Below are 17,738 nucleotides of genomic sequence, written 5' to 3'. Positions count from 1 at the left end.
CATACTGCAGACACCTGATTTTATATATATAAATATACAGTACACCTACATAATTTTATATACACACAATTTTATAGACACAGTCACATTTGATTTTATTCACATACAGTTTTAGATAAAGGCATATTTTACATAACAGAAAAGGGAGGGAGTTCATCATGCTTGCTGGTCAGATGGAATGGCTGAGACATAGAAGACCAGTGGGTGCCATATCTTGCTGGTAAGGCACAACAAAAGCAACAATGAGAAAGGGATTATTTGGCATGTCCTTCTGGAAATATAAACAAAAAATCTTGAGGTTTATATGCCAACAAAATGTACTCCAGACCACGCATTAGTTTATGGATGAGCAATATAATACCGATAAAATTTTGAACACGTTTTTTGAGGCTTTTATAGCAATGACATGGACCCAAAAAGATGCATTACCCTTATGAGTGAGCAATATGTTAATATGTTACCGTTAAATTTTGAAGATTTTTTTGGAGGCTTATATGGCAGCTAAATGCATCCAAGAAAATGTAATACCCTGTGGGAGAGCAATATAATAGCAATACATTTTGTATCAAGTTTTTTGTGGGTTATAAAGCAACAAAATGTACTCCAGACCATGGAATAACCTATGGGTGAGGAATATAATAACAATAACATTTTGAACAATTTTTTGAGGCTTATATAGCAAAAAAGGAACCCCAGAACATGGAATAGTCTATGGGTAATCAATATAATAACAATTACATTTTGAAAAAGATTTTAGAGGGTTATATACCAAGAAATGTACCCAAGAATACGTACTACTGTGTGACTGAGAAATGTGCCTCAAAAAAGTTAAAACTTTTTTGAGTCTTATATATCACAAAAATGTATCCCAGAACACAGAATAGTGTATGGGTAAGAAAGGTGAAGAAAAGAGAAATTTTTCTTCTGTTATATACCACAAAATTTGACATAAAGCACAAAATACTATATGGATAAGTAATCCTGAAGTATTTTTTCTACACTTTTTGTATAGTTTACAAACCACCTTAATGCAACAATAACCGTGTTAAACTGTATAGATCCATAACAACATTTTGAGCGAAAATATTATGAAAGTGTAGTTGATGTACCGCTGAAAGGCAACAACTGGTGAAGCTCGTGAAAATATTGAATATTATAAACACTTTATGTGCTCCTCTTATTTGGTGGTGTGAAAAAGTGTGGGATAATCCAGGCTTTGCTCATTTTTATGAAAATGAACCTGTCTGTATTCTGTTTATTGGCGAAAGCGCCTGTCTGTTCTGACTCCCCTGGTGCCAGCAAAATCCCTCATGCAAGACGCTAGCAGCAGGGCAGCACATCACCTCCAAGGCATAGTGGGACAGCTCAGTCAGGTGTCCAGCTTTGAGACTCAATAGTTGAAAGTCGCAGCGGAATTAGGGAGTACACTGGTTTGCTCAGCCAGGTATTGCTTGTCTATCTTTAAAAACTATTCCCTTCTTGTCAAACATACCCAGTCATCAGGCCCTTTTGCACTGGGTTGATGTCATGAAATTGGCCCTCGCCTTTCCCAGTGTACCTCTGCCTCTGCTGTGGGTCTCCCTCACCTCTCCTCTTTGGTTGGGCAAGGAAGCTTGTTCCTTCATGCTTGCGTTGTCTGATGGGAATTTTTTCAACATATTTTCCACATATTTTCATTTTAACATATTTTCCACAATGGCCTTCAGGTATAGCACCAATTTAGAAGACCAACTCAGGAAAAAGAGATGCAAAGTTCTTGGAGTGTGGGTCAAGCAAGGTGAACAACCAATATTCTTTTTTTGCCAAAATGAATGTAACGCGAGGGTCATGGGAAAAGCAGAGATACATAAAGTCGGCCATATGTGCCAAGCTCCATACAGCCAAAATTTCCCTTTCCTCTGCTCTTCATTCCCATACTCAGCCCATCCACACAGGAGATACGGTTGTGTGGCTACTAGTCACCAGCTCCTGTTCCTCCTCCTCAGTGTTCTTCAATTCATTGTTACCCAATCCATGCTGAGTAAATGAGTTGAGGCTAGGCTGGCTACAATCTCTGTGTTATGTCTTTCTCCATCCCCACCTGATCCGCACTCAAAGTTTCATGTTTAATTGTGAGCAGCATCTGTTTCAGTAGGCACAGTAGCAGGACAGTTGCACTAGTTAGGTTGTTACTGCAACTCACAATCTTTGAGTAGTCCTCATAGTCTTGGAGAACCAAACAAATGTAAGACATCATTGCCCCCTCTTCAGTTGTTATGCGTGGAGGCAGACAAGCATACCGATTAGCATGTTGAAGCTGGCACTCAACCTCTGGCCTGTTCTGCCAAGAAACCCTTACCAGCATGTGCAGTGTGGAGTTCCAGTGTGTGGTGATGTTTCACACCAGTCAGTGAGCTGGAACTTACATGCGGTGCCACAGCACTGCCAGAGCGGCGGCAGCTGTAGCCAACTCTCGGAATTGGGTGCAGACATGGCATACTTTGACTAGAAGCTCTGGAAAAAATGGATTTGCTTTCATAAACCACTGAACTACTAAGTTTAGCACATATGCCAAGCATGGTATGTGTGTGAGCTTGCCAAGCTTCATATCCGCCACCAGGTTACACCCATTATCCACACGACCATGCCTGGTTGAAGGTTCAGGAGAAAAAAAGTCACTTTTGTCTGGTCTATTATTCCTTTAAGTAACTCTGCCGCATTGTGCGGTTTGTTTACTAGACAAATTAATTTCAGCAGAACCTGATGCCATTTCACTGAGGCAGTGCTGCAGAACGTCCAGATGATGTTGACGACAAGCTCTGAGATACTGCATTGGAGATGGAGGATGAGGAGGAGCAGGAGGGGGTTTGGAAGCTGCTGTAGGAGGTGGAGGAAACCCGGATAGAAGTAGGGCCAGCAATCCTCATAAGTCATTATCAGCGTGTGAGTCTGCCAAAGTCTCCACAATGTTCATCCAGTGTGCCATCAGGGAATGTAGCATCCCTGGCCATGAGCGCTTGTCCATGTGTCAGTCATTAAGTGGACAATACCTGGAAAAGTGTTGGTAAGGTCAAAAGGTGATATTACTGGACATGTGCTGTTGCAAGGCGGGGATGCCACATCAGGAGAAAAAGTGGCTGTTGGGGACTAAGAGATGGCTGGGCTGCCACCATGACTTGGCAGAAATACTCCGTGTTTAGCAGCATAAAGAACAACATTTCCAGGGCAAGCATGCTGGAAATCTGTTTGTTTATCATTTCAGCCTGTGAGTGAGTGGCTGGGAACTTTATTTTTCATTCCAAGGCTTGGGGTAGGGGCAGCTGAATGTTAGGCTGGGACAAGAATTTGATAGTCCCTGATGATAAATAAGTCAGATTGTGCAAGAATAGGTGCAAGGCAGGAGACATCTGCATGAGTATTTTGGACAGGGGATTGGGAACCACCTAGCACAGAGGAAGAGGTAGTGGTGTCACCCAATGGCACCAATAGCGTACCCAGGCGTTCCGACCACAGAGTCATGTGTTTAGATTACATTTATCTGATCATGCTGTTGGTGGTTAGGTTCTTAGTGGTCAGACCCCTGCTAATCTTTGCATGGCACAGGTTGCAAATTGCCATTTTTTGTCTCAGAACACTATTTAAAAAAAGTCCCAGACTGGGGAACACCTAACTCTTTGATGGAGAAATTCAGGATTGTGGGTGCTCTGAGGAACAGTTGCCCTTCTTCTCCCTCTGGTCACCCCACTGCCTTTTACTCTGTTTCGGTGCTGCCGATCTCTCGCTCTCAGTTCTGATGGCCTCACTCTGCATGTCACCTTCCCAGGTTGTGTCATTGACTTCGTCTTTCACCACCATATTCTGGTCCTCCTTACTTTTTGACTTAACGAAAACCACACTTAGCGGTAACTGTGTCTCAGCATCATATTCCTCCTCCTTTTACCAAATTTGCCATTCCACACCATCATGTTCCTGTGGCCATGGCTTCTCTAAGTTTTGTGCAACAGTAAGCAGCATTTTGTCCTGTCACTCTAGAAGCATACAGGTTGAAAGGCTGCAATCAAGAAATGCTGTGGTATAGAGCTCCTCGAAGTATCTTAGTGTGGGATAACTAGTGTCCTGAGATTGAACATAGCAGGAGGAAGGAGGAGCAGGGTGAGGATTAAGTGATCCAGACTTTAGTCTGCTGAGTCTGGACCGTGTGGAAGACCGGGTGGTACTGACAATCCTGCTGGTAGCATTATCTATTATCAAACCAACGACCTGTTCTCACTGCTCCGGCTTCAGAAGTGGTGTACTGTTCCTCTCTGCAAAGTGGGACAAAGCTTATGTGTCATGGATGGACGTGTTTCTTGTGCTTCAGCAACAGGTGTAGTCGCACCTGGCCAATGTCCTCGGCATCTGTATTCACTATCATCAGCACTTCCCCAGTCCTTAATGCATGCCTTACACATTTGGTAATTGCTAGGTCTCTTGATACTAAGTTTATTTTCAATGAAATAAATAAATTGGTCACCTACAGCAGTCAAAGCAGTTTTTGGGAGTTTATTCCACTGTAATGCACCAGAAAGAAAGCAAAAGTGTATGTATGATAATCAAATTCAATCCAAAAAAATATTTTAATGCTATTTCTCAGTTTTAGAGCTTACAGAAATGTTCACAGACCACGTAACACGTCTGAGAAATAGAGGACTGCAAATTTTTTTAAATCCTTTGTTCACTTTAAGAGATCACAGAAATATTCTCAGACAAAGTAACACTGTATGTCTATGAAATAGAAACCTTCAAAATTTTAAAAGCTTTTTAGCAGTTGGACAGATCACATAAATGTTCACAAACCACTAAACATTGTATGTCTGAGAAATGGAAGTTTATACAATTTTTAAAAACGTTTGTTCACTTTTAGAAATCACACAAATATTCACAGACCACGTATCATTTTATGTCTGAGAAATGCAGGCCTATAACATTTTTAACAGCTTTGTTGCAGTTGCACAGTTCACAGAAATGTTCAGAGACCACCTAGAAATTGAGTCCTTCAAAATGATTAAAAGCTTTTTCTCAGTTTTACTGATCACGGAGATGTTCACAGACTATGTAACTCTGTAGGTCTGAGAAATGGAGGCCAACAACATTTTTAAAAGCTTCTGTTCACTTTTAGTGATCACAGAAATGTACTCTACTGTTATGATGAGTCACCGAAGGAGGAAAAAACAAAATACTAGCTAAGTCCAGAAAAACCAGAGAGGTTGGCAGCTATCGGATTGCAGACCCCTGAACCTATCCACAACAACTAGCAGTAGCCGTGGGGGGTTCCTACGGTGCCCTAGACCCCTCGATCACAGCCAGAGAACTACATAGCCTAAAGACAGAAAGGGGAAAAACTAAACTGGCCCAGAGCAGACCCCAAAGCAATAGGCAGCCCCCAACATATAATGACGGTGAAGCAAGATGAAAACACTAACACAGATAGAAAGATAGGTTGAGCAAATGATGGGGCCCAAGCTAACTAAAATAGGACAGGTAGGGAAAGCTGCTGTCTGCCATCCGCAAAAACCCTATAAAAAATGTGCCAACCGACTGATAGGAAAAACAGGCCCTGAAGTCGCTTTAGCTTCAAAAGACTAAATCAGCACTCAGGTATATTCTGAAGACAGAGCAAAAGATCAACAGATCAGAGACAAAAATGGAATTCAGCTCACCCGCGGCCGGGGATGGCAGAACTCCCAAAAAACAAGGCAAAACAAAAACAAAACTGAAGTGTACAAAGCAGAGCAGAAAAACTTAGCTTTGAGACGCAGGAATCAGACTGGTCTCCAAGAATCCAGCAGGATCACCAGCAAGGCAGAAGGGCGTCGACTGCCTTATATCCAGTCCTCAATTCCAGCCACCCAGTCATCATCTAGCTGCCCAGGTGTTTGGTAATCAGCCTCACTACCTTCCTTCACCAGAGGAGGGAGTTCATCAGACCTCAACGGTGAAGGGAAAAATGAACTCACAACACTCTACACTGCGGAATAGTGAAGGACTGAGAAATTTTACACAGGAAAAAGTATCAACAATATTTGTGTGTGTTATATAACACAAAAAGGGAGCTAAAAGCACATAATACTTGATGGATCAAAATATATTACATTTTTCCAGCACCCACAAAAAAACCTGCAGCTATTTATTTTCCAGCGGACTACACAGGCCTATTTCCTGTCTACAGACTGGATTCTGTCACTCTTCCTGCTCCTGTGTCTCTCTCTCCCTGCCTAGGCTAAATGCAGATTGAATGTGCTGTAAATGATTAGGCCTTAAAAGGGCTGTTAATATGATGGCTCAGGTTCAGCACCAGTATCAACACTACAGGCCTCTGATTTGTTATACTGTGCACATGCAGGCCTAGACAAGCACTCTCTCCCGCCAACATGAAGTGTCACAGAGCTGTCCAGGGGTGTCAGTGTACTGAGTCGGGTGGAACCTGTCCTTTCTTTAACCTCTGATGATGTCACATGGCCAATCAATCACAATAATGCCACAACCAAGATTGCTATGGCATTACAGTGACTCACAGGCAATCCCCGCATACTTATTGAATGTGTCAAAGATGCAGGGGATTCGAGTTTTACATTGAGCACCGCCCATTATTTGCTGAGTAAGAGGCCCATCACACATAGCGGTCTCGCTAACGAGATCGCTGCTGAGTCACAAGTTTTGTGACACAACAGCGATCTCACCAGCGAGATCGCTGTGTGTGACAGCAATCAGCAACCGGCCCCCCTGCCGGTATCGCTGATCGCTGCAAGTAATTTCTGGACATTTTTTTCGTCGCTGATCTCCCGCTGACCAGCATGCATTGCTGCGTGTGACAGGCGGGAGACCAGCGATCAGCTGGTGACTAACGTACACATCGGGTATCCAAGGGACGCGCGTCCCTTGGATACCCGATGTGTATGATAGTTACCAGCGAGTTACAGGTGCCGCCGCCTCCTCACGCTGGGGACCAGGAGGCAGCAGGACGCCGCCAGGAGAGGCCAGGGATGCAGGTGCACCCTCTGCTGGTGGAGGACTGGAACAGCAGGCACACTTGTCCGCTGCTCCAGGTTCGCTCCTCACCTCGGCATCAGCGTGCTGATCGCTGGTGAAGCTGTTTGTGTGACAGCTCACCAGAGATCACATAGTGACTTACCAGCGATCCTGACACATTGATATCGTTGTCGGGATCACTGGTAAGTCGCTATGTGTGACTCCAGCTTAAGGAGCACATCCGAGCACTGTTATACTTGAGTGATAACTGAGTGTCACTGAGCATGTTTGCTCATCCACAATACACACATTTGAGTATAAAGTGATATAGTATTTTATACACACAGAGAGTCATATTTTATATACACACATATAGTTTTATACTCATATAATTTTATATACACGGATGCACAAAATACTATTTTAAATACGTATACACAAAGACATTCTTTTTAATACACACTTAGGAATTTCAAATTTACATGTACCCTGAATGAGTACCCAGAGCCCACTAATCACAATATCCTTTTCACTAGGTACAGTTTCCAGTCCACCATCACAGCAAACAATACCACCTCCCTTCTCTATAGTGGTTGTTACTAGTAACCTCCTCCCCATTATTGTCAGAGTATCTTTACCACAAAACCCTAAACGTGCAATTGTCACTATATGCACAAATTTGTACACACACAGGCACCCCCCTCCATGTATACACTGTTCTATCCCTCTGCTTTACTCAGTGTGTCCCACACACTTCCATAAAGAGTAATTCAGTAGTCAAGCCAGAGAAACTTGTTACAGAAAAGGAAAAGAAGGATGCAAGCAATTTATTAATTTATTAGCGCTAAGATTATTGCTTGCACTGTGCAGTGAGTAAACTCTGCTCTGATAGACTACTTGTACACACAGAACCATCTTCCTACATTCAGTAGAGATTGGAGCAGGCTGAGTTCAGTGAATAGGAGTGTTCCTTATGCACCTCAGGATCCAAGTGTGGCTGTCATTACAGCCATAAACATTAGCAAGGGGCCTGGATCAGAGGGAAAATGCCCTCCTGTCCCTCCTTCGCAGTCCAGCACATGGAATTAATTAGCTCAGTGACATGATCAATGACAATGCTGAAGAAATTTCAGAACACACAGAGGCTACAGTCCAGGATGCTGCTTATCTTGCAGTTACATGCACAGAAATGCTCCTTCCTGGGGAAAGTCTGCTGCTTCTGTGCGGGTTCCCTAGCCCCTCCACACTTGGTCATGTTGGCACCACTTATGACTGTGATTTTTACACCCCTGCTCACTTACACTTCAAACGTCTGTTTATTGTAGATAATCTGTATTCCAGCAGCATCAGAGAACTTCTAGCCACCATTGGCTCACGTAATAGCTGATCAGTAGGAGTGTCACACTTTTATCAATGAGAAACCTATCCTAAGAATTGGCCATCAATAAAAATGTAGTGGCCAACCTCTTTAAGGCCTCTTTCACACTTCAGTTTTTTACAATCAGTCACAATCCGCCAGGTTTTGAAAAAAACGGATCCGCAATTTTTTTTTGAGGATCCGTTTTTTTCCCCATTGACTTGCATTATGGGCGGATTGTGACGGATTGCCGTCCGTTGCATCCATTTTTTTTGCGGATCCGCCAAAAGTTGCAGTCCGTTACCATCCTCAAAGATTTCAAACGGAGCTTGCAACGTTTTTTTTTCTGGCGGATCCTCCAGACACTGTTTTAACCCGAAATTCTTTCAGGCTGCCGGACAAAAAAAAAAATCTCTCTCTCTCTCTCTCTCTCCTTCCCGGCCAGCGTTTCCTTTAAATTTCCTCATTTTCAGGATCCGTCTGAAAACGGATCCTGTGCCATCCGTTCAGAACGGATCCGCTTGTCTGACTTTTTGGTGGATTTGAACTGATGCAAAAAACTGAAGTGTGAAAGAGGCCTAAGCAATCAGTCCCAGTTTGCCACCCTATATTTGGTTCATTTTAAAACTTATTTATTCAGCTATAGAAAAGGTCATTTAACTCCTTCACGACATGCGTTGTACTAATACGGCACGTGTCGTGTCCCACCCTTTGATGTGGGTTCCATCGCTGAGCCCACATTTTTCCCCTAACAACCATGGGTGGAATCGCGATCCACCAGCAGCTGTTTACCTGTTAAATGACGCTGTCAATCACTGACAGTGGCATTTAATGTGATCATGCCAGAAGGATGTCACTAATCCCACCCATCGGTGACCCCGTCACATGATCATGGGTCACCAATGGATCAGCATGACAGCCAGAGGTTTCCAGCAGACTTCTATGGTTTTCATTGCAGGATTGCTATTGTCTGCGCTCAAAGCAAGTGATCATTTCTGCTACATACAGGTGATCTGATCATTGCCTGTGTGTAGCAGAGGTGATCAGGTTATCGCATCTTCTAGTCTCCCATGGAGACTACTTAAGCGCAATAACAGGAGATCAAAAGATCGTATCTACACCAAATTGGTATCATTAAAAATGGCAGCTTGGCATGCAAAAAATAAGCCCTCACCCAGCCCCAGATCATGAAAAATGGAGACACAATGGGTCTCCAAAATGGACGCCATTTTGTTTTTCAACAAACTGATTTTTTTTCACTATTTAAATAAAAAACAACCTATACATGTGTGGTATCTGAACTCATAATGGCTTGGAATAGCTTAATGGCAGGTGAGTTTTAGCATTTGGTGAACATGGCAAAAAAATACAAAAACAGTTGTGGAATAGCAATTTTTTTGCAATTTCATGGCACAATTTTTTTTCCCATTTTCTTGTACACAACATGGTAAAACCAATGGTGGCATTCAAAAGTACAACTCATCCCACAAAAAACAAGCCCTCACATGGACAAATTGATGGAAAAATGAAAATGTTATGGCTCTGGGAAGAAGTGGAGCGAAAAACAGAAATGCAAAAATGAAAAAGGGATGCTGTGTGAAGTGGCTAAAGCACCTTTCTAGCCCTCTGTTTGATGCTTAGCTTCTGGCATTTTCATGAGTATATTTATTCGTATAATTCATGAGTGGGTGAGTATATGACTGAGGGCCGGGGACCTATGCTTTCAGTTAAACAATTATGACATAAGGACTAGCCCATAGGTGGGTCCATGTGCAGGAGTGCGCCTCAACCCAACTGTACGATCAGTAGTTGGCACAATACTATGTGCAGACAATAATATAATCTCATAAAATTAATTCAGCAAACTAACTAGTTTATTATTTTATAGAAGCATATGTAAATCAATGAATATGGGTAGTGCAATATTTGAATTTAGATGAATAGTGGGCCCTCAAATTTAATGTTGCTGGTGGGCTCTTTGCATCCCAGTCTGACACTGATTCACACCATAATTTGGTTACAAAATTTTATCTTGTCATATTTCAGAAGCAGTAAAGGAAAAACCTGTAAAGAAGGAGAAAGCTGAGAAAAAAGCTCCAGTCAAAGGTAAGATCCATTCTTGTTGTTCATTAACTGCAGTAAAATCAGTGAATCATCTACTTATGAATGGCTTTTGGTCATTATAAAACATTTTATATACTATGCCTTAATATAAAGAACAGAAAAATTTGTTGTACTATGCTACTGTATCTATCTATCTATCTATCTATCTATCTATCTATCTATCTATCTATCTATCTACCACTTTTGCTAAGTCTGCCATCAAAGATTGTCTATATGTTAAGCATCTGTTGCAAATTTTTGTTGAAGATCTAATATGCTGCAAATCTATATATTTTGGTTTATTGTGGTGTCTGTGTGCTCAACAGACAGCATACTATATCCAATAATAACAGTTAACAAGCAATTTTTTGCAGCATGTACTACTCTAGTCAATTTAACGAACAGACTAAGGATTTGTGCACATGGCGGTATTATCTTGGACTGTCTAGTGGCATATGGCAATGCCATTGTGTGAAGCTGGTCAAGTGATTGCAGAATCAAGTCCATTAAAGGGACTAAAATGTTTTAAAATATAGCTATATTTGGTTTTGTCATGTATTCAAAAAGTCTGATCTATCAAAACGTAAAGTTACCGTAATTAAACCATACGTTAAACATCAAACAGAAATAAAAAAAATGCCAGAATTGCCATTTTTTGGTTACACACTACAAAAAAATACAATAACTGGTATCAATAAAAATGTTGGCTAAACAAACACAGAAAAAAAACCCTCACCCACCTCAATAGATGCAAATATATAAAAGTTATGGGTCTCGGAAAATGGCATCACAAACTGAAGTTTCAGAATTTTTTTAAACTGCCCAAATATATGTACACAAACTAGTTGTTGAAAAAACTCTGAACCTTGTAAAAAATAAATATATATATATATATATATATATATGTACACTGTATATATATTTATTTATTAGATTGGTAACTGCAATCGTACTGACCTGGAAATTTAGGTTGCCAAATCATTTTTGCCAAATATTGAGAAGTGTCATTGTAAATTACAATTCGTCCTGCAAGATTGAAACTGGCTATGTCAATAAAAAATATAAAAGTTATGGTTCTTGGAACAGGTGAGGGAGTGGAAACTAAAGGGGAAAGAAATAGAAATTTCCAGGTACTTAAAGATTTATGTTAAGTGACTATAAAATATTTTAAGTGAAAACAAATGGCAAAATTGAGCTTGATATTAGGCTTACATGTTCTGTTTTGCTTATAAACAGTTAGGTCCCCAATTTATCAAGACCTGCAATGTTCTTCCCAGGCTTGATGAGGCTGTGTAGTGGAATCAGGTGCTTCTGATTCATTTAGGCCACATTCAGCATTTGGTTAAGTTTTACCTGAGTATCTGTACGCCAAAACCAGGAGTGGTAACAATCAGAGGAAAAGTATAATAAAACCATGTCACGGCTTCTGGATTTATCACCCACTTCCCGGTTTTGACCTACATATAATGAGGTAGACATGTCACCAAATACTCAATGTGTGCATGTGGCTTAAGAAGTAAACACTTATGTAGGCTTCGTTCCTACGCTGAGCTTTTGGTGAGTTTTTGATGCTGCAGACTTTCTGCACCATTTCTGCATCTATTAAGTAAAATAAATTACTTTCATTTTTTGAAATATGCAGTGTAAAAAAAACTCTCCAAACACTTGTTCTAGAAACTTAGCCTAATGAGTCAGTCACGTCTGACAAGTCGTGTGCGCCTTGCCACAAATTTTATGTCCATCAGTGACAGAGTAAGATTCCTGGCATAAGCAATACCACAGCTTTTCATAAATTAGGTGCTTCCATTGTTCCTTCATCCATCTCTGCCCATTTTCATAAATCTTTGCGAGACTAGCTTGAAATCAGCAAAAATTGCAACATTTTTGTAACTTTTCAAGGTTTTTTTATGCCAGTCTTTTGACATAAAAGCTTGAATGACTTAGAGCCAAAGTCTATATTTTTGCAATTGTACCAAACTTTACCTATACATATTTTTTACACTGTTTCTTTCATTTCAGAATCAGCAAAGAAGGAACCTAAAGAAAAGGACAAAGCTGAGAAAAAAGTCTCTGTGAAAGGTTGGTAAATTTAAAAACAAAAGTTAGGAGTCTAAAAGGAGAACAATAGTCATATCCATGTGAAAATAAAAGCTTCATTGGATTAGCAACATCTGATTGAAAAATTTGCTTTGCCCTAGAAATCCTAAATGAGAAATTCTTTAAGCAGTTAATTGTCAACAAAATATTGTTTATTCTCAAAATTCTTCATTATTGTATACACTTGATTATAAAACACTGAATTATCTTTGCTACTAAAATTAATGAACAGTTATTCTTTTACTTTAAATGTCTCTACTTTTTATTCCAGCAATTTCTAAAGAGAAAGAACAGAAGGAAAAGACTGACAAAAAAGCTCCTACCAAAGGTTAGTAAAAAATATTACAAAAAGCAGTCATTCTCATTGTCATCGAGAACCATGCATTATGAAATGTTTGAAGGCAGAGTTTGCAGTGTACTTCCCTTAAAACATTCCATTGTACAATTGAGGTATTCAGTGCCTTGAAAAAGTATTCATACCCCTTGAAATTTTGCACATTTTTTCACATTACACACACTAACATAAATATATTTTGGGGGGATTTTATGTGATATAAAAACACAAAGTAACAAGTGCTTGTGAAGTTTAAAGGAAAGTATACATGGTTTTCCAAATATTTCAAACATATTGTGATAATTGTGATGTAAGGAGGTGGACCGGACCACAGGTACCTGCAAGCTGGGTCCAGAACTTGAGAGGCTGCATTCTCTGTCCCTGGGAGGAAGGATTAAGGAGGCGGAGCTTCCCCTACAGTCTGGGGGAAGCTTGAGTGAGACAGAGTTTCCTGGAGTGACAGGAGGGCGGGGAGGAGCAGAAAATGGCATGCAGCAGCAAGAGGATAAAAGGAAAAAGCGCATGAAGGATGCAGTCTGGCGCCGGCAGGAAACAGTGCAGAGAGCAGCGTGCAGGAGAGTAGTGAGCTGTGCAACTGGGTCCCCCCTTCCTCACCAGAGCATACCAGGCAGTGACAGGCAGTGCTGCACCTGAAGAGAGAGACCGGGACCACTGTGCAGATAGTAGCTGTGTGCTCAGCAGCAAGCCGGAGAGTACAGAGCCATGTGCCACTAAGCCAGAGAGTGCAGAGCCGCGTGGAGCCAAGCCAGAGAGAATAGAGTCATGTGGAGCAGTGCAGAGCAGCGCAGAGCTGTGCACACAGAGCAGTGCCACTCAAACCAGCTTCCACTGTCGCCCTGCTGCCAACAGTGGGGACCATAGAGTGCGGGACATACAGTGTGTGTCCAGTAACTGCTAGAGAACTGGGTGCTGTGCCCTACTTGACCGTAAGTACCGCACACGTTCTGCACAAGAGAGACCGTATACCAGACTGACACTTGTGCCCTGACTGAGTCTGTAGATAGTTGCCTTGACATTTTTGACCATACATTACTAGTGGAAATAGTTGAGGAGCCACGTTGGGCTCATACAGGACTGTGGCCTGTGCCTTTAATTAGCCACGTTAATATATGGACAAATGGCAGTGGAAGGTGCCGGAGACCGACCACTGTCACAGGATGATGGACCAACAGTTACAGCGTACTCCAGGAGGAGGCATAGTGCCTGCCGTTGTCAGCGCTATTGAGTACTCAACATAAGCTGCAGAGTCAGGACTTCCTGATATACCTTTAAATGCAATTTGTCATGTATTTGTACTGTTATTATAGTACTGTGCCTTTAATACCGTTTAAATCTTTTATCTCCCTACGTGGAGTAATTCCCCCTGTAAATAAAACCTGATAACCCTTGCTCTGTTGCCTGCGTACTATCACTGCATCCCATGTTCCTGCTTGTTACCCTTTTCAGTGACATGCACTTATATTCAGCAAAAAGGTTACAGCCGACAGCACACGGACTTGTAGAATGCATGCCACAAGGATCCCAGGACCCAATGGGATCAACAGCTCACAGAAAACATAAGAAGGAGCAGCATCTGTTCCAGGTGAAGAAAAATCTTTAGTTTTATTCTGCCATCAGTAGATCTACTGATGGCAGAATAAAACTAAAGATTTTTCTTCACCTGGAACGGATGCTGCTCCTTCTTATGTTTTCTATGCACTTATATTCAGTCACCTGTTGTCTGATACCTCTAAATAAAATCTTGAGTGACCAATTGCCTTCAAAAGACAGAGAATTAGTAAATTTGAGTGCACTTCCGTATATTTTATTCTCAGTATAACTACAGTGGTTCTTTGAAGGCCTCAAAGGTTTGTTCAAGAGCATTAGGGATCATCAGCATCATGAAACCCAAGCAACACACCAGATAGGTCAGGGATAAAGATGTGGAGATGAGTAAAACATGGCTGGGTCATTAAAAAAATAACCCAAAATATGATCATGTTCAATTCATCATCCAAAAATAGAAAGCAGCTGGGAAATTTGTCCGCAGGACAACTATTAGTCATATAATAAACAAATCTGGTCTTTATGGTAGAGTGGCAAGAAGAATGCCAATTTTGAAAGCAAGCAATAAGAAGTCCCATTTGCAGCTTGCAAAAAGCCATGTAGTCGACAAAGAGAGCATGTGGAAGAAGGTGCTCTGATCAGATGAGGCCAAACTAAAACTTTTTGGCCTAAATGCAAAACACCATTTGTGGCAGAAAACTCACACTGCACAATACCCTGAAAACACCATCCTCACATGATGGTGACAGCATCATGCTGTGGGGATGCTTTTCTACAACAGTATCATGGAAGCTGATTAGAGTTTATAGGAAGATGGATGTAGCTAAATACAAGGCAAACCTGGAATGAAACATGTTAGAGGCTGCAAAAGAATTTAAACTGGGGAGTAGGTTTACTTTCCAGCAGGGCAAAGACCCTAAACATACGGCCAGAGCTACATTGGAGTAGTTTAGGTCAAAGCATATTTATGTGTTTGAATGGGTCACTCATAGTCCATTTCTAAAGGCCCCTTTACATTTAGTGATGCACCAGCGATCCGACCATGATACGACCCGGTCAGGACCGCTGATGCATCGCTAAATGGTCGCTAGTGAGCTGCCAAACAGGCAGATCTCACTAGCGATGTAGCGATGCAGCAGCGGTCGTTACTTACCTTTCACATGCAGCGATGTTGACGTCCTCCCGCTCGCGTCCACGCGTTGCTCATCAGCGCCAGCAGGAAGCCCAGCAGGAAGTGCCCGACGAGAAATGGACCCGGCCGATCTTGCGTCATCAGAAACAGACAGCGGGGGAGCCGGTCGGAGGCAAGTATCACACATAGCGATATCACTAGCAATATCGCTGCTGCGTCACAAAATCGGTGATGCTTTAGCGATATTGCTAGTGATATCGCTATGTGTAAAACCCCCTTTAGTTCAATTGAGGATAACTGGTAGGACTTGAAAATTGCTGTTCACAGACACTCTCCATCCAAATTCCAGCCTCAAGATGTGCAAAGCTAGTAGAGACATACTGGGAAAGACTTGCAGCAGTAATTGCAGCGAAAGGTGGTTCTTGAAAGTATTATTTCAGGGGGACTGAATACATATGTAAGCCACAATTTTCAGATTTATATTTTAAAATACTTAGAAGACCATATATTATTTCCTTTACAAATACTTAGTGTTGACATTTCACATATAATCACAATAAATAGCATTTAAGTTTGTGGTTGTAACTTGAAAAATGTGGAAAAGTTCATGGAGTATGAATATTTTTTCAAGGCACTGTATAAGGATACTGCATGGCTAATTATTGTTTAATTTTTTGTGTTACATTGGTTTCAGTTAAATGGACTCAAACTAGCTATATATTAAATGTAGAATTGGTGAATTATGGTTATGCCTATACAATCATGCACATTTTTTACTATATGGGCCATTAAAGTCATTCAAACCTGCCAAACATGTTTAACCCCTTAATGACTGCCAATAAGTCAGTTTACAAGACCAAATGGGCCCAACTGCGCCCTGAATAATAAAGTGCAAAAAACACATAAAAATGTGAGGTATTAGCTGATAGTGTGAACATCACCGCATACAAGTTTTTATTGTGCAGTAATATACCAAGCAACCGCCCCCTCCATGTATTGGTAGGCTATGAGCGGTTGTCTCATCGGTATTCTTGCACCTGTGTTGCCGCCATCTTAACTATATGGGTCCATTGCATCCAGATAGTGCATTTGTCTAGAGGCCTGGACAGGTAAACATCTCTGCTTTTTTGCTGTGTTTTTGAATTATTGGAGGATTTTTAAGTCCTCTTTTTGTGACATTTTCATTTCTGTCATGTCACTTTGCATTAATTCCTGAAATTCACCTGAAGGGTTAATAAACTACCTGACTGCAATTTTCAATGTCAGGGGGTGCTGCTTTTAAAATGGTATCACTTTGGGGGTTTCCCAATACATGGGAACCCCAAGGGCACTTCAAACATGGATAGGTTCCTAAAAAAATTAATTTTGTAAATTTCCTTGAAAAATTGCTGCTACATTTTTAAACCTTCTAAAATACTAACAAAAGAAAAGAACATTTTACAAATGGTGCTGATATAAAGCAGGCATGTGGGAAATGTTATTTATTAATGCTTTTCTGTGGTATGACTATCTGGATTAAAGGGATAATCATTCAAAATTTGAAAATTGATAATTTTTTAACATTTTTCTAAAATTTCTGAATTTTTTTATAAATAAACACAAAACATATTGACCTAAATTTACCATTATCATAAAGTATAATGTGTCACAAAAAACAATCTCAAATCACTGGAATTTTGTACCACAAAAAAGTGACAGACACTGATCAGATTTCAAAAAGAGTACGTGAAGGAATAAGGATCCTTAAGGTAAGTAATCAATACTAGATTGGTGAAGATCCGACAACCAACTATTTGGAAAACCTGCAGGTGCCATATACACCATATTTAACATACAGAGCCAGAATACCACAGATTCATATATGTGGCCATTCTTTGGTACTGCAGTTAAGAGTTCATTCTTTTCGTCTAGGTGCACATGGTGCATATTCTGTGCTTGCATTTTATGTGCAGAATTCACGAAATCCGCAGGTCAAATGACCTGCATTTTTCCTGCGGATTTCTTCTTGTTTTTTTGCGGTTATCTTGCAGTTTTTGTGCGGTTTTCCACTGCGGTTTCCCACCTGTGGATTCCTATAGTGGAGTAGGTGGAAAACTGCACAAAAGAAGTCACATGCTGCTTTTTTTTTCCGCACGAAAACCACGAGGAAAAAACCGCAGCAT

General features: G+C 41.0%; 1 protein-coding gene across 1 annotated transcript in view; it reads left to right on the top strand.

Annotated features, from left to right (window-relative positions):
* The window catches only part of TRDN (triadin), a 477,806-nt gene that overhangs the window by 258,076 nt on the left and 201,992 nt on the right, over positions 1-17,738 (top strand). Inside the window, exons 14-16 of the mRNA XM_073576110.1 lie at positions 10,391-10,450; positions 12,467-12,526; positions 12,816-12,872. Of these exons, the coding sequence (XP_073432211.1) occupies positions 10,391-10,450; positions 12,467-12,526; positions 12,816-12,872 (177 nt within the window). The remainder of the gene's footprint in view (positions 1-10,390; positions 10,451-12,466; positions 12,527-12,815; positions 12,873-17,738) is intronic.

The sequence above is a fragment of the Dendrobates tinctorius genome, unplaced genomic scaffold, assembly GCF_039654945.1.
Source record: "Dendrobates tinctorius isolate UK_male_01 unplaced genomic scaffold, ASM3965494v1 ptg000046l, whole genome shotgun sequence".
Lineage (NCBI taxonomy): Eukaryota > Metazoa > Chordata > Amphibia > Anura > Dendrobatidae > Dendrobates > Dendrobates tinctorius.
The sequence above is the reverse complement of the archived record's forward strand: the minus strand, read 5'-3'. Positions and strand labels throughout refer to the sequence as shown.